The sequence below is a fragment of the Haematobia irritans genome, chromosome 2, assembly GCF_050003625.1.
Source record: "Haematobia irritans isolate KBUSLIRL chromosome 2, ASM5000362v1, whole genome shotgun sequence".
NCBI lineage: Eukaryota > Metazoa > Arthropoda > Insecta > Diptera > Muscidae > Haematobia > Haematobia irritans.
The window spans coordinates 228,439,580-228,462,997 of record NC_134398.1 but is presented as its reverse complement, the minus strand read 5'-3'; the positions used below and the strand labels follow the sequence as shown (position 1 = coordinate 228,462,997).

The 23,418-nt window shown below is 34.5% G+C and overlaps 1 protein-coding gene across 5 annotated transcripts in view; it reads right to left on the bottom strand.

Annotated features, from left to right (window-relative positions):
* Syt1 (Synaptotagmin 1) overlaps positions 1–23,418 on the bottom strand; it is a 176,477-nt gene that overhangs the window by 39,494 nt on the left and 113,565 nt on the right. For 2 of the 5 annotated variants that reach the window (XM_075297700.1, XM_075297704.1), the window contains exons 2-6: positions 14,608–14,806; positions 14,275–14,531; positions 14,123–14,218; positions 6,128–6,322; positions 5,820–5,996 (exon numbers count right to left, since the gene is read on the bottom strand). In XM_075297700.1, the coding sequence (XP_075153815.1) occupies positions 5,820–5,996; positions 6,128–6,322; positions 14,123–14,218; positions 14,275–14,531; positions 14,608–14,797 (915 nt within the window). In that variant the 5' untranslated portion in view covers positions 14,798–14,806. The remainder of the gene's footprint in view (positions 1–5,819; positions 5,997–6,127; positions 6,323–14,122; positions 14,219–14,274; positions 14,532–14,607; positions 14,807–23,418) is intronic. The other 3 variants (XM_075297703.1, XM_075297705.1, XM_075297701.1) reach the window with 2 other exon arrangements.

The following is a 23,418-nucleotide window of genomic DNA, read 5'->3' as shown; positions in this document are numbered from 1 at the left end:
GACTCAAAAGTCCACTGGCAAAGTAATGGCCTCTGTTTTTTGGGATGCGCATGTAATAATTTTTATCGATTATCTTGAGAAGTGAAAAACCATCGACAGTGACTATTATATGGCGTTATTGGAGCGTTTGAAGGTCGAAATCGCGGCAAAACGGCCCCATATGAAGAAGAAAAAAGTGTTGTTCCACCAAGACAACGCATCATGTCACAAGTCATTGAGAACGATGGCAAAAATTCATGAATTGGGCTTCGAATTGCTTCCCCACCCACCGTATTCTCCAGATCTGGCCCAGCGACTTTTTCTTGTTCTCAGACCTCAAAAGGATGATCGCAGGGAAAAAATTTAGCTGCAATGAAGAGGTGATCGCCGAAACTGAGGTCTATTTTAAGGCAAAACCGAAGGAGTACTCGTTGTATCGCTCTTGAAAGGAACTATGTTGAATAATAAAAATGAATTTTGACAAAAAAATGTGTTTTTCTTTGTTAGACCGGGGACTTATCAGCCAACATGTTATGACCTCTAACAAGCATGCACAAAGTGGTTCATATCGGTCCTTAGATATATAAAGCCCCCATATAAACCGATCTCCAGATTTGCCTTACGGAGACTCCTGGAAGAGTAAATCTCATCCGATCCGGTGAAATTTGGTATGTGATGTTACCAAATATCCTCTAACATCCATGGGAAAATATGTCCATATCGGTCCATAATTATATACAGCCCCCATATAAACCGATCCCCCAATTTGAGCCTCTTGGAATGGCAAATTTCATCCGATCCAATTGAAATTTGGTACGTAATATTAGTATATGCCCTCTAATAACCATGTAAAAATAATTTATTCTACTGACATTTAGTGAACTTGATTTTGGTTTGTCTTCACAAACTAATATTGTAGCAAAATGATTTGTTGTTTTTTTTTTCCTAGGACACATATAAACCTTTGCTTATTTATATATGTTTATTCAAATTTTAATATAAAGATAAAGTTCAATAGAAAATATTCAAGAAAAACAAATGATTTCGATTAGTTATGTTTTTGAGATGTTCTATGAAATTGCTTGGATAAGTTCAAATAATTGAAAGGAATTGTTTTGTTGTTGTTGTAGTAATTTGAAAACTAACATTAACAATAAGAAAAACTGTACAAGGTGACAGTAATTGTTGTAGTTTGTTTTGTTTTTGTTTATTTTTATTTTTATTAAAAAGAGTTCATAACAATGCATTTCAGAACATTTAAAACACAAACGTCTTCAACTACAATATTAGTGATGCGAGAAAAACGAATACGTATACGAGTACCAGGTACATGATTGAATATATTGAGACAAAAATTTAAATGATGCAAATGTTGCAATTGCCAAAAAACTAAAAAAAATACAACTAAATAAAATGAAAATGACCAATTTTCTTGTTTAAAATCATAAAACAATTTTGCTTTTTGATATTTTTATGCAAATTGTGTAGATTTTTTTTTTGGAGGGGTGTATGTAACAGAATACTGATAGAAAGAAGAATTCGTATATAGAGAGCGAGAGATAGAGAGAGTGAGAGAAAATAAGAATTTGATTTGTACAACGTTTTGGTATTTACCTTCTAAAAAAGGTTGAAATCAAAGGAGTGGGGAATATTTATTTTTCGGGGGGAAATTAGAAAAGAAAATTAGATTGTTTAATTGAGTTATTTCTGTTAATTGTCTCTTTGTTTACAAATGTTTCGAAATGAAAAGAAAATTCCAAATAAAAATAAAGAAATGGAAATTGTACCAATTTGTTTATGTATTTTTCTTCAAATTTTCAAAAGTTGGAGTGTTAGTTATTGTTAGACAGAGAGATAGATAGAGAGAGAGAGATAGAGTTCCTTTTTTTGTTTGTTTTCGGGTTGAAGGTGGAAGGATTTGTTGTTTTATTATTTGTTTTGGTTTTCTGTTTTTGTAAGTTCCTCCTCATCATCACATCATCATCATCATCGTCTACTACTTCTGATAACGTTTTGGTAACATTTTGAACTGGGTGTGTCAAGAGTTATTTCAGCTTTGATCTCTCATATATACATATGTATATGACTTAGATGTATACATACATATATAGAGAAAGATATATATATATATATATATAATATAGATTATGGTCTTGTATAGTTTAGTATTGATTCTTAGATTTTCTTTTTCATATTTAGTTGTTTCCTTTCTTAACACTCGCTTTATAATTTCTCTTTTATATTGATATCTATATGTCGAGTTGTTTTCACACAAACACACACATACATGTTTAGTTATAATACGTGTTTTTTTTTTAAATATTTCAAAATTAATAATATATTGATTAAAGACATTGTTTGTTATCATTGGTAAAGATAACAACAACGTTAGTTGTTGCAGGAAGATATAAAATCTATATAATTGTGGCAATCATATTATAATTATAGCAATCAATTATTTTAATGGTAATCTCAATTATAATAATATCAGTTTTTATTATTGTACTTTAAAATTACTTTGACAGATTGATAAATATATCGATTATATTAATACACATATATCAGTTATGGGTAAATCGCAATAACTATGATATGCTTTATATATATATATATATTGGAATTTAAATAAATCTATTAATACTTAGCTTAACTCGTTGATCTCAAATACAAAATTTCCACAAACAAATATATGTAGATATTAGTGAAGATAAAAGAGTGAGCTGAATTGGTTTGTTGGATATAGGTTTACAACTGTAAAGTGAGTATCGAAAATTCTTGGCTTCCAAGCAACATTTACCCAGCAAAAAAATTTGGAAGTTCTTCCAAAGGTACAACTTTAAAAGCACTTCCAGTGGATGCACTCCCAATGATGTTCTTTATTTTAACTACCCAGGAAGTTCTTTTCATTAAGTTTTTTTTTATAACATGATTTTTTCATACTTTTAATGGGTAATTTTAACATTTTTTCTTTCAAATAGGTTAAAAACAGAGTAAGAATTCATATAATGGTATAAATCATTTAAATTTTGTTGAAAAAAGTTCTAAATCCAAACAGGAAAAATTGTGATTTTTTGAAAATATTTGAGGTCAAACGTTTCAGACAAGCTTTAGAATCCATTAAAAATTATAAAAAATTATAAAATTTATTTATTTAACAAAATATCACAGATTTTTTTAATTTACATCCAAAACATTGAATTCGGATCACACCTAAAGAAGTAAATGCAAATTCAGTGCAACGGCTGTTGAAATGGAGGACCTCCATCCTATGACAAGCCCATGTCAAATTCATCGCTTCTGCGTCAATTTTGCCTCTCTTCCGGATCCAAAAAGAACATTTTCATTATATTTTTGGCGACGCTTTTTTGCTGGGTAGTTAATATTTTCATTTGATGTAAAGTACCAATAACTATCATGATTCTTCCAGAAATAGTTGACTATCAAAGTGTATTGAAAAAAATGTTTGACTTCTAATGTAGGAATTCATGGCATCAAACTGAGTATTTTCTCTACGGGAAATTGGTGCAATTTGCAATTAAAGAACCGATAATAGGACAGGTGATAAAGCATCAGTTTATCGCAATTTTTGTAATTTTTATATATTATTTATTTTATATTAATAAATATTAAAATTTCACTGGAAGAACACATTTACTGAAATACAATTATTAACATAATCTATTGCAAAATAGGTTCTTAAGTGCTTATCCAGAACTAGTTGATTAGGATCTGTCTAAAGGGTGGCCCTAATAAACTATCCCAGAATTTACAAAGAGCCCAAGTCATGTTTTAAAGTGTAAATTTATGGCGTCAGTGACTGGTCTTTTCCATAATTTTTGACCAAAACTGCACACCAGAGATTAGTCCTGTATCGGTCATTGGGTTAATCCGCATCCCAACGGGTTAATTCTCTCCTCCCTGTACGCTATAAATCGCTTCATGCTCAACCCTCAGATTCATTCAATTTGAGCGTCGTATCATATTATCAGTGAGATATGAAATGTCTCAATGATCTGAACATATCATACACTCAAAAAAAAGTGAACTCTCTATTTCACTAAAGCCGATTTAACTTTCTATTAGTTCATATAATTACTATGTTTAGGGAAAGTTTCATTTACTTTAATAATTTTTTGCGTATGTTAGTTAAATGAACTCAAAATCGGGAAAAAATAACACAAAAATTAAGCATAAAGATTTCCTAAATTCGTATTTTTCACAAAGTAGTTTATTATTTCTTTAAATTTGTAAATTTTACTACAAATACGTCCATCATGAATTTCATATGTCACTAAAGACAGTCTTGCAATTTTGAACTCCAATTTTTTCCTTCAAACTACAAAATTTTCTTTTATAAGTGAAAAAAATTATTTATGTCTAATAAATTTTCTTGAATTTGTCGAAAAATATTTACTTATTGTTTTGATATCAGCGTGATGCCAGCGTTTGTAATACTGTTTAGTTAAAAATTTCTAAAAATATTAAAAACTTTCTAAAATTAACCAAAAGTTTTCTTTCTGGTGGGTTCACTGTTTTTTTAGTGTAGAGTGTTCTAGAACATATTGGTGGTTAAACCAATATGAGTTTTTTGTAAACCTAAGATTTCAGATTTATAAAAGCGTTGGGAACCCCAAATGGAAGTAAATTAAAGCTAGGACAAAACTTGTACGGTTAAAATAGATACAGTTGTCGAATACTACGATTCTCGGAAGGTAAGGTGCTTTAAACACTTATAAATGTCGCCATCATAACTGAACATGCGTGGGTATAGTAACAGCCAATTAATTATAAGCTCACTTAGAATATACAGTCAATTGTGATACCACTCTTCACCTTCAAGCTGAGGTCTTTTCAATTCCATGTTAAGCTCAATGACAATGAACCTCCATATTACAGTGAAACCTCTTAGAGAAGCTTTAATACACTCATATATAGCACCAGCATTTCTCAGAGAGGAGCGGAAACTGGTATTGAACACATGACCCTGCAAAACGGGCATGCTAACCATCGTACCATGGTGTATATTATGCTGGAAATTCGATTTTGTTTCGGTCGAGATTCTTTTCAAATTCACTATGATTGTGATAAGTACATACATGTTATTCATTGCAGTAAGGATAAGGAGATTTTTTTTATTATATTTCCATCTCAATGAATTTGAAATACACAGAAGGATGTTCTAACTCAGGAGGAAAGGAAAAAGACCATTCATACTTCTCAACTAACATATTTGGATTTTATACAAATGATTCTCAATCATATAAATATCCTTATATCCAAAATGTGAAGGACAAGGTTTGTAGTTTTAACGGTGGCACTAGGAATTTAAGCTGCGGCTGTAGCTCGCCGGAAATGTGGGTTTCAATCCGTTATTATCCATCCATTTAAAAATATGAAGTGCCTGGTCTTGATAATAATTTCACTTCTTTTTTAATTTTTCAACAAAGGACAAGTAGAAATTCGAATTTAATATTATTGAAATATAAACAAATTTATTTTTTTTTGTGATCAGCGAGTCAAGCTAAGCTATTCCATTTTAACATATCATAGTAGTTATACAAAAAAAAAAAAACAATCAATATTTGTTGACAAATATTAACAACATTAATATTTATTCAACTTTAGTATACTTTGCCGGTCAGAATAAAATCAGTTATTGTTTTATACACTTTAAAATATTTTGCTTGCTTTTCTAAATATAATAAATTCCTATACAAATAGCGATTATTATAAGAAAAAGAAACAATCGATATTTGTTGTTTTAGTTTTGCATAATAAATAAAAAATATTAATAATATAAGCTCATCAGTATCACTAGTCATTTTAAAATCTTTACATACCTGACCACCTTCACCCTCAACGCTGATCAAGTCACGCCATTCCTCAATGGTTTGCGCCAAATCAATGGTACACAGTGGAACCTTCACTTCACCAATTTGGTCATGTTTGGAGAATCGATCGAAATCGAAGATGGCAAATACTAAAGTCTTGTTCATGGCATCGGCATAGGGTAAACTCTTTAAAACAAAATTGCAAATTATCATTAGTTACCGTTCATTTTGTTGAACCATAACCATAGTCATGATACTCCATGATATACATTCTAAACATTTTACAAATATTGGGCGGTGAAATCCAGTACACTTACCTTGAAGGTGAACGTTTCATTGAAGACAGGACTAAGAGTTTTACGATGCACTTTGGTTTCGAATTTCTTTTTCTTGTCGGGCAAGAGATATACTTTGACATAAGGATCTGAGGTTCCACCCATATCTAAGGCAGGCAATTCTTCAGCTTGTATAACAGTTACTGCTAAACTGTTGGCATTGAAATCATATTCAAGCTATTGGTATGTAAACATAAAAAGAAAACAAACGAGAATAAAGATATCGGGGTACAATCATAAGGGATCAATCGTAAGATTGTCCATTGGAAAGTGTTTGTTTTTATAGTCCGGACGAAGGCGTTTTGGAAAGAAATAAAAAGACATTTATATATTAGTATCCAAATTTAAAAAATATATATTTTCAATTTATAAATTATGATTTGAGAAGTTATGTAGTGATTGTTTGTGTGTTGTCCTGAATTTTTATTCGATTTAAAATTTTCTATAAATGGTAATGGGAGTTGGTGTATGGATTATGTACGAATGTTATTTAATTTTTAGAGTGAATGGCTAAAGAGAAAACATCTCAAAACATTTGTTGTACACCTCATATGGTCCTTTTATATTATATTAATATTTCAAATTTACTCTTAACATCATAGTTTGTTTTGCTCAAACATTGTTTGTTGTTATTTATGTAAACAATTGTACATGGGTTCTAGTCTTTATTATAAAACTATTAGAGCTGATAACACTCAGAAGAATATGCTGCACATGCGCAGAGTAATAAAAAACATGCGAGGAATTGTTCCCTTAGAGAGATTTATGATTTATGGAATTGTTGCTATGAAATAAAACCATAGTGACGATCACATAACGTCTTACTCGTTCTTGGATGTGCAATCAGGAGCCGTTGTATAGTTGTACTCAATTAACCACAGAAATTATTTATATTTTCATACAATAATTATCATAACCTTCATTAAAACGGAAAATCCCAATTTATACAACTGAATCTGAAAAATTAAAGTGCATAATGCTAATTATCATAGGGTCTGTTTAATTTTTGACATCTAATCATTTTTAATTCCATACTTTTAAGTTCAAAGGGAAACCTGCTTTGTTGTGGCATAGATTTAGACTTTTGAATAAATTAGAAATTGCCTAAAGCTACGGTTATAAGGCGCTCTCTGGACAACTAATAATATGTATTTTGTTGTTCTCTTACATCAGCCATAAATCATACTAAAATACGAAAAATTTTGTCTCTTTCGGTATAGTTTTCGGAATGACACTATTAATATAGTGGGATTTCTCGTAACATTAAAAACTGTTCGGAGACGAAAGAAACTTATTTCGATTTCACCATCGTAAAACGGTCAATATTCCCAAAAGGGAAACAGTATTATGTAATACCTCATTCAAAGTCCACTACCAAAATCCACTTAAACTAGATTTAAACTGTCATTTGCCTAATAAATAAGGGATTTAAAATCCACCTTTAACAGATTTCGAGCCTAATGTGTATGATGTATAAATTTGAAATTAAAGTAACTATTTTAACCCTTATATTATGTTGGGGTCATTTATATGTGGGTCATCACATCGTATTTTTCATCATCGTATTTCTTACTGTTGGAGTATAAATAAAAGTTCTTACTAGTCAGTGCATAAATTGTTGACATGTACTGAATTCTTGCTGAATAGTAAGAACTTTTAATTATATTTCAACAGTAAGAAATGCGTTGATGAAAAATACCATATGGGTCATCGAATGACCCCAACATAATAAAGGGTGATACGGTCAAAATTTGGTCAATATAAACTTGACGTATTTCTTTCAATTTTGCATTTAAAAAACCTGAACACCCCTCATTTTGAAGGTGTGTGTGTGTGTAGAATGTTGCTCCTATTTTGATTTTGGAATTCACTCTTCAGTTGTCAAAATGCCGTCCAAGCAAGAAGAGCAGCGAATCAAAATTTTGCTCGCGCATCGCGAAAATCCGAGCTACTCGCACGCAAAGCTGGCAAAATCGCTAAAAGTTGCCAAATCAACCGTTACAAATGTAATTGAAATGTTGGGGGAACGTTTGTCGACAGCCAGGAAGTCTGGATCGGGGGGAAATCGAAAACCGGAAGCCGCTGAGATGACAAAGAGAGTTGCCGGTAGTTTCAAGCGAAACCCTAACCTCTCTCTCCGAGATGCCGCAAATAAGCTGGGTGTATCGTCTACAACCGTGCATCGAGCCAAAAAACGAGCCGGACTATCGACTTACAAGAAGGTAGTGACTCCAAATCGCGATGATAAACAAAATATGACGGCCAAAGCGCGATCCCGGAGGCTGTACACGACGATGCTGACGAAGTTTGACTGTGTGGTAATGGACGACGAAACCTACGTCAAAGCCGACTACAAGCAGCTTCCGGGACAGGAGTTTTATACGGCAAAAGGAAGGGGAAAGGTAGCAGATATTTCAAAGTTGTTAAAGTTCGCAAAGAAATATGTGGTTTGGCAAGCCATCTGTACCTGTGGCTTGAAAAGCAGCATTTTCATAGCTTCCGGGACCGTCAACCAAGAAATTTACGTGAAAGAGTGTTTGAATAAACGTCTGCTGCCATTCCTGAAGAAACACGGTTGTTCCGTACTGTTTTGGCCGGATTTGGCATCTTGCCATTACGGTAAAAAGGCCATGGAGTGGTACGCCGCCAAGAACGTGCAGGTGGTTCCCAACACAGAAAAAATATCACCAAAATATTTCCAATTAAAAAGTTAATTGAAGTTGAAAATTTTTTCAATTAATTAATAAAATAAATTAATAAAAAATTTTTAATTAAAAAATTAATTGATACAATTAACTTTTTAATCAAATTCGGAAGACTAACTCAGTTAAAAAAGTGATGAACATTTTTTTAAATTTTTAATTAAATTTTTTTTTTCAAACAATCAATTGTTAATCCATATAAAAATTCTAAGCCAATTCAAAATGTAATTGAAAATAGTTACCTTTTTTAATTAATAAATTAATTGAGTTTTGCAATCAACATCAATTAAATTTTTAATTGAATCAATTAAAAAATTAATTGAAATTTGGTAATGAAATCAATTAATTTTTTAATCAAGAATTTTTTCTATGCCCAATTAAAACTCTGATTGATACTATCATTTTCGTGATTGAAGACATTTCAATTAAAAAATTAATTGGATCAATTAATTTCTTGATTGAATCAGAAAAAATTTTTTTTTGTGTGAAGGACAAGAACCCTCCGAACACGCCAGAGCTCCGCCCAATTGGGCTATTGTTAAGCGGAACCTAAAGAATACCAAAGAAACTGCAAAGGGCGAGCAGCAGTTCAAGGCAAACTGGCTTTCTGCGGCGAAGAAGGTGGACAAGGTGGCTGTACAAAATCTGATGGCAGGTGTCAAGCGTGAGGCCCGGCAATTCGGATTTGGAAAAGCGAAAGCCTAACTGAATATTTTCCCTGAATTTTATACTAATTGAACTTGAAAAAGAAGTTTAATTTGATTTTTTAAATAAACGATTTCACCGATTTACACGCGTTTTCCCTTGACCAAATTTTGACCGTATCACCCTTTATAAGGGTTAATAAAGGTTGGAATTTTCATATTTCATAAAAACATCCTTGCAATAATTATGAAATTTTGAAATTGTACAATTGCAAACGTGGGTTACATAAGGTAAAATATCCCGTTGTTTTTAAAGCTTTACTCAGTCTACACATCTATCGGAATGTCGGTTTACAGAAATATGACAATCAAAAATTAGGAAGTGCAATCTTCTTTGTAACAATTGGGAGCCCGTTAGAATCTGGGCTAGAACCCACAACTTTATATGTTCCAAAAGGCAACTACTACTACTTGGAACCATAGTCGTTCAAATTACGCTTCCAAAATTCACTTTAAATAGATTTCAACTGTCATTTGTCATATAGAACCCTCTATATATTGTAAAGAAAATTTCCCGGGAATTCCCGCACTTCATTCCCGGGAAAGCGGGAGCGAAAAAATAGCACATTCCCGGGATCCCGCTCCCGGAAAAACCCCTAATTGTGAACTAATTAAGATAACACCGTGGCACTTTGAATAGTTGGAGCACTTTAAAAAAATCCGGATTTTGCTTGCTAGAAGTTCACATACCTGCAAATATAAATTTAAAGCGAAACGGCTGATATTTTGCGCCTTTGAAAAACAACGTTAACAAGTCCATTTTTATGGACATCGAGAGATGTATGTATATCAAAGGAACGTGTTGGTCATATCATTCATAAATATTTGGATATGCGGAAGCTCTGTGCAAAATGGGTGCCGCGCGAGCTCACATTTGACCAAAAACAACAACGTGTTGATGATTCTGAGCGGTGTTTGCAGCTGTTAACTCGTAATACACCCGAGTTTTTCCGTCGTTATGTGACAATGGATGAAACATGGCTCCATCACTACACTCCTGAGTCCAATCGACAGCGGGCTGAGTGGACAGCGACCGGTGAACCGTCTCCGAAGCGTGGAAAGACTCAATAGTCCGCTGGCATAGTAATGGCCTCTGTTTTTGGGATGCGCATGGAATAATTTCTATCGATTATCTTGAGAAGGGAAAAACCATCAACAGTGACTATTATATGGCGTTATTGGAGCGTTTGAAGGTCGAAATCGCGGCAAGCGGCCCCATATGAAGAAGAAACAAGTATATACGGCCGTAAGTTCGGCCAGGCCGAATCTTATGTACCCTCCACCATGGATTGCGTAGGAACTTCTACTAAAGGCTGTCATCCACAATCGAATTACTTGGGTTGCGATAACACTTGCCGATGGCAAGGTATCGTAAAACTTTTTAACACTGTCTTCTAAATTGTAAGTTAGCCCATACGGGGTATATATTAAACAAAAAAAGGCCGATTAAATACGTATATAATATAGTTTGACAAAATTTTCTATAGAAATGAAAACTTGACAAATTTTCTATAGAAATAAAAACTTGACAAAATTTTCTATAGAAATAAAATGTTGACAAAATTTTCTATGGAAGTAAAATGTTGACAAAATTTTGTATAGAAATAAAATGTTGACAAATTTTTCTACAGAAATAAATTTTTTACAAAATTTTCTATAAAAATAAAATTTTGACAAAACTTTCTATGGAAATAAAATTTTGACAAACATTTCTATAGAAATAAACGTTTGACAAAACTTTCTATAGAAATGAAATTTTGACACAGCTTTCTATAGTAATAAAATTTGACAAAATTTTCTATGGAAATAAAGTTTTGGTAGATTATTTTTGGCGATATGGACCAATTTTTGTGTAATAAGTCACCGGCTATATATAACTACAGACCGATATTGACCAATTTTTACATGGCTGTTAGAGGCCATATATTGACAAAATGTACCAAATTTCAACCGCATCGGATGACTTTTGCTATATATAATTATGGACCGATATGGACCAATTTTTGCATGGTTGTTAGAGACTATATACTAACACCACGTACTAAATTTCAATTGGATCGGATGAATTTTGCTCCTCCAAGAGGCTCCTGAGGTCAAATCTGGGGATCGGTTTATATGGGAGCTATATATAATTATGAACCGATATGGACCAATTTTTGCATGGTTGTTAGAGACTATATACTAACACCACGTACTAAATTTCAATTGGATCGGATGAATTTTGCTCCTCCAAGAGGCTCCGGAGTTCAAATCTGGGGATCGGTTTATATGGGAGCTATATATAATTATGAATCGATATGGACCAATTTTGGCATGGTTGTTAGAGGCCGTATACTAACATCAGGTACCAAATTTCAACAGGATCGGATGAATTTTGCCCCTCCAAGAGGCTCCGGAGGTCAAATCTGGGGATCGGTTTATATGGGGGCTATATATAATTATGGACCGATATGAACCAATTTTTGCATGGTTGTTAGAGACCGTATATTAACATCAGGTACCACATTTCAACCGGATCGGATGAATTTTTCCCCTCCAAGAGGCTCCGGAGGTCAAATCTGGGGATCGGTTTATATGGGGGCTATATATAATTATGGACCGACATGGACCAATTTTTGCATGGGTGTTAGAGACCGTATATTAAGACCACGTACTAAATTTCAACCGGATCGGATGAAGTTTGCTCCTCCAAGAGGCTCCGGAGGTCAAATCTGGGGATCGGTTTATATGGGAGCTATATATAATTATGGACCGATATGGACCAATTTTTGCATGGTTGTTAGAGGCCGTATACTAACATCAGGTACCAAATTTCAACCGGATCGGATGAATTTTGCTGCTCCGGGAGGCTCCCCAAGCCAAATTTGGGGATCGGTTTATATGGGGGCTATACGTAAACGTGGTCCGATATGGCCGATTTTCAATACCATCCGACCTACATCAATAACAACTACTTGTGCAAAGTTTCAAGTCGATAGCTTGTTTCGTTCGGAAGTTAGCGTGATTTCCACAGACGGACGGACAGCCGGACAGCCGGACAGCCGGACAGACGGACGGACGGACGGACGGACGGATGGACGGACGGACGGACGGACATGCTTAGATCGACTCAGAATTTCACCACGACCCAGAATATATATACTTTATGGGGTCTTAGAGCAATATTTCGATGTGTTACAAACGGAATGACAAAGTTAATATACCCCCATCCTATGGTGGAGGGTATAAAAAGTGTTGTTCCACCAAGATAACGCTCCGTGCCACAAGTCATTGAGAACGATGGCAAACATTCATGAATTTGGCTTCGAATTGCTTCCCCACCCACCGTGTTCTCCAGATCTGGCCCCCAGCGACTTTTTCTTGTTCTCAGACCTCAAAAGGATGCTCGCAGGGAAAAAATTTGGCTGCAATGAAGAGGTGATCGCCGAAACTGAGGCCTATTTTGAGGCAAAACCGAAGGAGTACTACCAAAATGGTATCAAAAAATTGGAAGGTCGTTATAATCGTTGTATCGTTTTTGAAGGGAACTATGTTGAATAATAAAAACGAATTTTGACAAAAAAATGTGTTTTTCTTTGTTAGACTGGGGACTTATCAGCCAATCTGTTATTACCAAATGAGCTTGGAGTAAAGCCATTGATGTTACAAAAAGTCCATGATCTCATAGATGTGCAAACAAAAGATAAACTGTAGAGAGCTAAGAGGTGGCAACGCTGTGCGAAAGTGGCCAGTGACCGAATTTGTCCGGATTTTGGGGAGAAAGGTTGGCACACAAAAAAATCACTCAACTCAAGGCGGCAGCGGAGCTATTAACAAATCGAAATCTGAAGGACATTTTGGCTGTCGAGAACTTAAAAAGTAGCGATTTAGTTTGTTGCCTTATTATCCTGTATATATGTCGCCAGACCTTAATAAATATATTAATAACACACATATTAGGTAACAAATTTTCAATTTGATTTATATCTCTCAAATGTGAGGTTTGTCTATAATATTATTTTGTCGGTTTTAGTCGACTATGTAGATTGAATTATAAAAACTAATAATACAAACAAAGATAAATATTAAAATATGTGTAAGAAAACTGTTGCTTTCGAACCAGAGCTTTTGTTTCTTTGATATTCTTTGTTTGTTTCTTTGATATTCAGTTGAAGCCTGTGGGACGTAATTTTCGATTTGAGATAGCTATATGTTAGGCAGCACGTATAGACTATTAATGTGGAATGTCTGAAACTCTAAAGCTCCTATAATGACCCATATGATATTCTGACTGATATATACGACTTTTTGTTTTATAAATGACATGGCGCAATATGAAATGTCTTCGAAATATGCAATGACTATGAATAGGAATTATTAAAGAAGAAATCTCAAAAAGTTACCCATTCCTTTAAAGATTCATTAGTTACTTCTAAGCACTCTTCTAGGTCTAGTATAGACCTAGTCTATAATTTGTATGTAATGTTCAGTCTGGTTCTGCGGTTAGTCACATTTTTGTGCAGTGTACAAGTTTACAACAGCATTCTGTTTATAGTCGAGATCACACTCACACTGGCTAAATTTTAACTTACCTTGAAATTCAGTCGGCCGAGCTTTTGTTCGCTCTGCTTATCCTCCTCATCGCCTTCTTCAGCATTTTCGGTGAGTTCCTCCATATCAGGCTGAACCTATGGCATACCAGAACCCAATAACTATTTAATTTAATAGGGCATTTGATACTTACTTTTTCTTTATACGCCGATCCTAACAATTGCACCGATTTCATATCGACACCCTTCTTACCCTTACCATCTTTGGTTCGTCGTTTCTTTAGAAATCGGCGAACACAGAAGAATATAATGCCGAATACGACCAGGAATACCAGAATAATAATGGCCACCACACCCCAGGTGGGTATGCCTGTTTTTTCAGCAATGGCTTCGGTGACTTTTTCCCCCACTTTTTCCACTTTTTGTAATACTGACTTTGTTGTGGTTTCTTCTGTATGGCATTGGAAAGTGAAAATGTATTTCTATATTAAATATACATGGAGGCTAGGGATACGGATGCGAATTACCTTCAGGTTCTGCCGTTGTGGAGGGTGCTGAAGTTGTCTGTTCTACCATTTTGTTTACTCTCTGCTCTTCGGCCTGTTGATTTTCTATGGGCTCTGGTTCTTCTGCTTTATGACTGGCCGATTCGTATGGGGGTTCTGCCGGTGGTATTTCGGAACCAGATCCATCGACTGTCTCTGCGTTTGGTGGCATGTTGGCTTACTACGGAAATAATGAAAAAGAGAGAGAGAGAATTTAAAAAATTATATTTTGAAAATATTTCAATGTTATTTTGTAAAAGTTATACTTTTGTAGGATAAACAGCAACCAACCATACCATAATTTTTGACTACTCCAACCAACAAACCACAGAAAACAGCTGCAATTTTGAACTTTTCTTACCATAAAATTCGAAGATAGAGTGTAAAAATTATACCATAGGTATTAATCCGTAGCTGCAAATTTAACTTATAATTGACATCTTATAAGAATTTTTATTTGTTCGCTTTCAAATATAAAATCATTTTATCATATTACTCTCTATGATATCATCATTTCGGCTCTATAGATATTGGGAACTCTAATGAGGTGTTTTAACAAAAAATTACTACATTTCGATGTCTACATTCCAAAGTGCGCTAAGTCTAAAAAGTTAATTTTACAGGAAACAAGTTAAAAGTTTTGTTTTTTGAAATTTCTCAGAAAGCGTATAAGATAGAAATTCCATTATTTTCGCTCTTAAAATCATATTTTTTATAATTTTTTTTTAGTATGTACGAACTCAAAATAGTGATAATAGACCATGGCTAAAAATGACTTAGATCACTTTAGACCGAACAAAGCTTTTTGCCCTTTTTGAATTGGACATATTTTAAAACTTTAATAACTGGCTATGCACAATATTAACCATAACTTTTGATAGAAGTGTCCAATAAATTCCAAATTTTGACAGGATGCAATCCACATCAATGCGAATAAAAAAGAGCTATCTCCATCAAAACAAAGTCAACTTAGCGTACTCTGGAATGAGGCCATCGATTTGTAAACAAGTTCTCTTTTTGGGTCACAATGTTTTCAGAAGACAAGCAGGCGGTATTCAAGGGAAATTTACTATTGCAGATAACCCGGTTTAATCATATTAATATTACATTTCCAGGAATGGGTTTAAATGACATGGGTTTAAAATGATTGTTAGGTTAGAGAAGATATAAGAAGACTTATTTCAAAATTCAATATAAAATACTGAATAATGCGTTAAATTGTGCCACTTTTCATTGCGAGTGCCACGCTCATCATAACTTCCGCCAAAATCCTCGCGACATTGTTTCCCATTCAATAAATCGGATAAAGCAAAAGTAGTAAAAAAATTTACCACATTAACATTTGCTAAAATGTTGGAAAATGATGCACCCTCTACGTTGGCTACCAATTTCATGTAAATTTAAGTTCTTTATTATAAAGAAGTCTGGCAAAAATCACAAAATTATGTACCAAGTTCCCATTTACGGACAACCCTCTACTTTCAATTTAAGAAAAAAAAAACGGACAAAAGGGAACCCTCTCCCCACGAAGTAAATCGACAAAGTTTATTTCAATTTTCGCCTTCCTCAATCAGATATCGAAAAATCATATACTAATTTAAAAATCATGTATAAATTTAATCACCTCCTCCCACGTTCCATGTAAATTTCAAGTAGATCGGAGATGTTTAAATCGTGCAAAGGGGTGGTCCCCCTCCCCGACCAAATATCGAAAAATAATGTAGCGGATTTTTGTCTAGATGCCAACCCCAACATTCAATGAAAATTTCAAGCAAATCGCATAACTTTGTTCCAAGTTTCAAAAAGTAGGGCAAGGGCGAGGTCCCCCTCCCCGTCCACATATGAAATCATCAGGTACCCCATATTAATTCCATAACCTCACCGCATGTTCTCTGTAAATCTCAGATAATTTAGAGAATTTTGTACTTAATATGAGTATAACTTAGTATTTGCGTACTTAAAATTTTAAGTGCGAATCAGGCTAAAAATAAGAATTTTAAACTTGATTTTAGAAGTCCACTTTTCTTTAGGTGTATGCCCTAAGGTGGAACATAATATGTTTGAGCAATTCAAGCAATATTTGTTTGGACCAATGTTACAGATTGGCGTATATGTTACAATATTTGTTTGGGGTATATGTTACAGAAGCGATTTTTTGGAGGCTGTGGTCATATGACGGAAAATCGTGGGAAAGATATATATGGGAGCTATATCTCCATCTGAACCGACTTCAATCAAAACTCCTTGTGCAAAATTTCAACCAAATTGGGCTAAAACTTTGGCTTCTGGGGCCATATAGGTCTATATCGGGCAAATCTCAAGCAAATCTGGGTCCATATAAGTGCATATCGGGCGAAAGATATATATGGGAGCTATATTTAAATCTAAACCGATTTCTTCCAAAATCAATAGTGCTCTATTCTGACCCAAAACAGGAACTTGTGCCAAATTTGAAGGCGATTGGACTTAAACTGCGACCTAGACTTTGACAGACAGACGGACATGGCTAGATCGACTCGGGGACCCATCCTGAGCATTATTGCCGAAGACACCATGTGTCGATCTCGTCTCCTTCTGGGTGTTGCAAACATATGCACTAACTTATAATACCCTGTTCCTCAGTGTGGCGCAGGGTATAAAAAGTTGACAAACCACCAATGAAATTTGTAAAGTACGGAGTTAATGCTGCATCAGTATATGTAGCAAAAGTCTGGTTGCTCTGGTTGGCCAATCGTTGAAAAAATCTATAAAATGATGATAAGCATCCATTACATAGTCAGGGAAGGCTTTAAATTATTTAAATAGAAAGGCTTTTTAAAGATTGGGTACCACATAAATTGTCTGTGAAAAATTTAATGAAATTTAATTAACATGTGTGCTTTTTTGCTTAAGTTTCTTTCTATATATTTTTTTATAAATACCCAACATATATACGGAAAGCTATCTTTAATTCCAATTCCATGGAATATTCAATGTAAACAATAACGGAATAAAACAAAATCATCAGACATCTCCATCCTTAAATGAAAAATCATCCCTTCGATTTATCTGATTTGTGTTCTAATGAAGTATTTACTTGAGCCTCAATGAGACGATAGACTTTGGAAATTATGGATTTCTTTTCCTTGGAAATTTAATACTAATCTGAGTACAAAAAAAAAGAACTTAAGTTTGATTAAAATATAAAAAGACTTGTTTTGGAATATCCAATATATATCGACAATGCTATCATTAATTCCATTCAATACAATACAAAAAATTAGATAAGAAAATCACTAGACGTATCCATCCATAGATGAAAAGTTAAGCCATAATTTCCCTTCGTTGTCTTTGACTTTTGTTCTAATGATGTATTTACTTGAACCTCAATAACATGATATTCATTGAACTTTATGGATTAATTTTTCTTGGAAATCAAATAGAAGTCTGAGAGTGGGTAGGACGACAGCATCAATACGAGTAAGATGACATATTAATTTGCGACGTTTATATTTAAAAGTCACGCAAATGGACAAAAGGCCATGGAATTGAAAAAAGGAAAGCCAGACCTGGGCTATAGAATCACGGACAATTCTGAATAAATAAAAGTAAAAAAAATAATTACATGATATCAGAGTAAGTTAAGTTGACTGAGATTTATTGATTGGAATTTATTATCTATTTAGAGAATATCTACAGACCTTTTTCACTATGAAATTTCTTTCTACTGGTCGTAGAAAATTAACATTTTAATCGCGTAAATACATCGGCAGGTTCTTCTTAATTAAATATCGTAAAATATTCTTATAAATAATAGGAATGTAAATCGAATTTTATATTTAGGTTTACTTTTTGCATGTCATTTGAATTTGTATCATTTTCAATGATGCCTTCATTTACATATACACTCTCCACTCTCTGCATTATAAATAATTCAGTTTGTATTCGTACAAATACTGGGAGCAATGTTCGTAGTATGTGTATGTATGGAATTTTCAGTATTGTTTGCTTTTTGGCTAGAAGAGCTACAAATGTGTCCTATTTTAATTTCGCTTTGTTTTTCCTGTAATATCATTTACAGTGAATTTTCAAGTTTCACTTTCAAGGCTTCAACGCTTTGAATAAAAATGGAAGTAGCGGTAGGTAAAATGGAGTTAAGTAAGAAAATTGTTTTTTCGGTCTTTTTGTTGATTTGAGTTACTTTCTAAGAAGTTTTCCTTTTGTCACGTAGGATGTATGTAAAAAATGCCAAAAATCCATACGCCTACCCCGTCTCCTTAGAGAATGCATTAAAGTAAGACAATTTTAGTCTCATTTACGAAAATGTAAATGAGACTATCACAAGCTATACAGAATGTGAAGTTGTTTTTTGTCGCAAAAAATAAATAAACAATATAACGAATTTTTCAAGTAATCCGATTACTTTCAAATTAATGGTGTGTGTTTCTATGACAATGTTCAATCAATGTTATGAAGGCCTTTGTTATTTTCATATTGTTTATGATTTCTATAATTTATGATACCATGAAACGAAAATGGTATTTATTTTTATTTTTTTTTTTTAATGTTGTAATAAAATAACATTTTTCATTTCATTTAATTTCTGACAAAGATTGGAGTCATGTATCTTATGAACATATTTTCTTCGAACCGGTAGAAGTTGTCCCAATAGCACATCATATTTTAACACGTCTTTGAGGTGTGAACATTTTGCAGTAGGTTTTGTAATCGGGTTACAAAAATTTTGTCATTCTATTTCCTATGTATTGAGATATTGTCTTTCGAATAAATCAAAAGTAGTAAAAGGCAGTGGTTACACCTTTAATGCTATAAGGTGTAGTGGTCTGGTGGCGGGCTCTTCAGCAGTCGACAAGTTTAGGTAAAATTCAGCGAATGGCGTGCTTGTGTATCTCGGACACATTCAATAATACAGGAACATATTCCCTTAATGTTATGCTGCATCTATTGCCTTTAGTCATATTGGGCAAATAGTCAGCTGCAACAACGGCTGTACGGTTGCGCGAGCTATCGCTGTGGTCGCCATTGTTCGATCCTCGAAATAATGCCAGATGTGCCAAACGGTGTGGATTCCACTCTGGCGAAACCGCTTTTCGACAAAAAGTTTAAAACTTTAATTCCCAACAGTGGGGTGTGCTGCTCTCAGTCCCCGGGGTATAAAGGGTGATACGGTCAAAATTTGGTCAATATAAACTTGACATATTTCTTTCAATTTTGCATTTAAAAAACCTGAACACCCCTCATTTTGAAGGTACACAGTCTTACACAAGTTTACATACGGTTTAAGAAATTGTATTTTCTTTAATTATTAAAATATAATAAAAAATGCATATATATGCTTTAGATTTTGTAAATTAATTTGAAAAACAAAGTATTTGTCCATTTTCAAGAAGATGTTTTTGGTCTGGATTATAAACAACAACAAGAAACATGTTTAGTTATAAGGTAAAAACCTCAAGGGTATGTAAACTTATGTGAGACTGTGTATGTGTGTGTAGAATGTTGCTCTTATTTTGATTTTGGAATTCACTCTTCAGTTGTCAAAATGCCGTCCAAGCAAGAAGAGCAGCGTATCAAAATTTTGCTCGCGCATCGCGAAAATCCGAGCTACTCGCACGCAAAGCTGGCAAAATCGCTAAAAGTTGCCAACTAAACCGTTACAAATGTAATTAAAGTGTTTGGGGAACGTTTGTCGACAGCCAGGAAGTCTGGATCGGGGGGAAATCGAAAACCGGAAGTAGCTGAGGCGACAAAGAGAGTTGCCGGTAGTTTCAAGCGAAACCCTAACCTCTCTCTCCGAGATGCCGCAAATAAGCTGGGTGTATCGTCTACAACCGTGCATTGAGCCAAAAAACGAGCCGGACTATCTTACAAGAAGGTAGTGACTCCAAATCGCGATGATAAACAAAATACGACGCCCAAAGCGCGATCCCAGAGGCTGTACACGACGATGCTGACGAAGTTTGACTGCGTGGTGATGGACGACGAAACCTACGTCAAAGCCGACTACAAGCAGCTTCCGGGACAGGAGTTTTATACGGCAAAAGGAAGGGGAAAGGTAGCAGATATTTTCAAGCACATAAAACTGTCAAAGTTCGCAAAGAAATATCTGGTTTGGCAAGCCATCTGTACCTGTGGCTTGAAAAGCAGCATGTTCATAGCTTTCGGGACTGTCAACCAAGAAATTTACGTGAAAGAGTGTTTGAATAAACGTCTGCTGCTTTTCCTGAAGAAACACGGTTGTTCCGTACTGTTTTGGCCGGATTTGGCATCTTGCCATTACGGTAAAAAGGCCATGGAGTGGTACGCCGCCAACAACGTGCAGGTGGTTCCCAAGGACAAGAACCCTCCCAACGCGCCAGAGCTCCGCCCAATTGAGAAATACTGGGCTATTGTCAAGCGGAACCTAAAGAAGACCAAAAACCTGCTAAGGACGAGCAGCAGTTCAAGGCAAACTGGCTTTCTGCGGCGAAGAAGGTGGACAAGGTGGCTGTACAAAATCTGATGGCAGGTGTCAAGCGTGAGGTCCGGCAATTCGGATTTGGAAAAGCGAAAGCCTAACTGAATATTTTTCCTGAATTTTATACTAATTGAACTTGAAAAAGAAATTTAATTTGATTTTTTAAATAAACGATTTCACCGATTTACACTCGTTTTCTCTCGACCAAATTTTGACCGTATCACCCTTTAAATGATATATAGATTTTTACACCGATGGTTCCAAATTGGATGGACACGTGGGGTTCGGAGTATATTCTAAGAACCTGGAACTTTGAATATCGAAAAGATTTCCTAATCACTGTTGTGTTTTTCAGGATGAAATATTAACAATAAAAGAGAATAAATGAGAAATATTCACAACAGAAGAGAATAAAAAATGTTGGCATTAGTATATACTGCAGCAAATATCTCAATGAGAAGGCTGAGCAGGCTGTTATGATGGCAAATGTCCGATGGGAGAATTACAAGAATTGTAGGTTAGGTTAGGTGGCCGCCCGATGTATCAGGCTCACTTAGAGTATTCAGTCCATTGTGATACCAGATTGGTGAACTTCTCTCTTATCACTGAGTGCTGCCCGATTCCAAGTTAAGCTCAATGGCAAGGGACCTCCTTTTTATAGCCGAGTCCGAACGGCGTTCCACATTGCAGTGAAACCACTTATTGAAGCTTTGAAACCCTCAGAAATGTCACCAGCAGTACTGAGGTGGGATAATTCACCGCTGAAAAACTTTTTGGTGTTCGGTCGAAGCAGGCGGGCATGCTAACCATTGCACCACCGTGGCTAGGATTGTAAAAGACTCCAAGAAAATATGGACCCATTTAAACTTAAACCGCACACTAGATGTTCTCAAGACGTCAGATATCGCTCCTGATATACGCTCGCATGATAAGTGGCTCGCATGATAAGTGGTCGCTGCCTGATAAGTGGCCAAAACTATTGGCAAATTTTGAAGAATTTTTCAAAATTATTAAAGTCAAGTTAAAAAAACTAAAAAAAAAATCTTTCCTGTTATGATATCCATTTTTAAGTTGAATCACTTAATTAAAAACGACTTTATTGAAAAGTGTATTGTCTTTTGGACAAGGAAAACAACTTTATATCAGAGAAATGCGCCTTCTGTGCTACGCAAAAATCGTATTTTAAGGACATGAAATTATTGGCCTCTCGAAAATATTTTTGTCAGTGCAGATACCAATCTACCCAAGCCTGACTATTCACAGGTTTCATCGACAAAAATATACTTTATGTAGAAAAAGCGTCGTCATTTTGACGAAGAATAAATATCTGAGGTTAAACAAACAGATACTCTTAAAACAATTTGATCAGATAGTCTTGTACTGTAACCATACAAATGTTGATTGTAGAAAAAAAAAATAATCACGAAATTAATTAATTAAAAAACAAGTAAGGAAAGTCTAAAGTCGGGCGGGGCCGACTATATTATACGCTGCACCATCTAAATTTTCGATACCATATCACATCCGTGTTGGGGGCTATATATAAAGGTTTGTCCCAAATACGTACATTTAAATATCACTCGATCTGGACAGAATTTGATAGATTTCTACAAAATCTATAGACTCCAAATTTAAGTCGGCTAATGCACTAGGGTGGAACACAATGTTAGTAAAAAAACAAGTAAGGAAAGTCTAAAGTCGGGCGGGGCCGACCATATTATACGCTGCAACACTTTGTAGATCTAAATTTTCGATACCATATCACATCCGTCAAATGTGTTGGGTGCTATATATAAAGGTTTGTCCCAAATACATACATTTAAATATCACTATATTTGGACAGAATTTGATAGACTTTTACAAAATCTATAGACTCAAAATGTAAGTTGGTGTATGCACTAGGGTGGAACACAATTTTAGTAAAAAAAAATATGGGAAACATTTAAATCTGAAACAATTTTAAGGAAACTTCGCAAAAATTTATTTATGATTTATCGCTCGATATATATGTATTAGAAGTTTAGGGAAATTAGAGTCATTTTTACAACTTTTCGACTAAGCAGTGGCGATTTTACAAGGAAAATGTTGGTATTTTTACCATTTTTGTCGAAATCAGAACAACATATATATGGGAGCTATATCTAAATCTGAACCGATTTCAATCAAATTTGGCACACATGACTATACCACCAATTGTACTCCTAGTGCAGAATTTCAAGCTAACCGGGGTAAAACTCTGGCTTCTGGGTCCCTATAAGTGCATATCGGGCGAAAGATATATATGGGAGCTATATCTAAATCTGAACCGATTTCAATCAAATTTGGCACACATGACT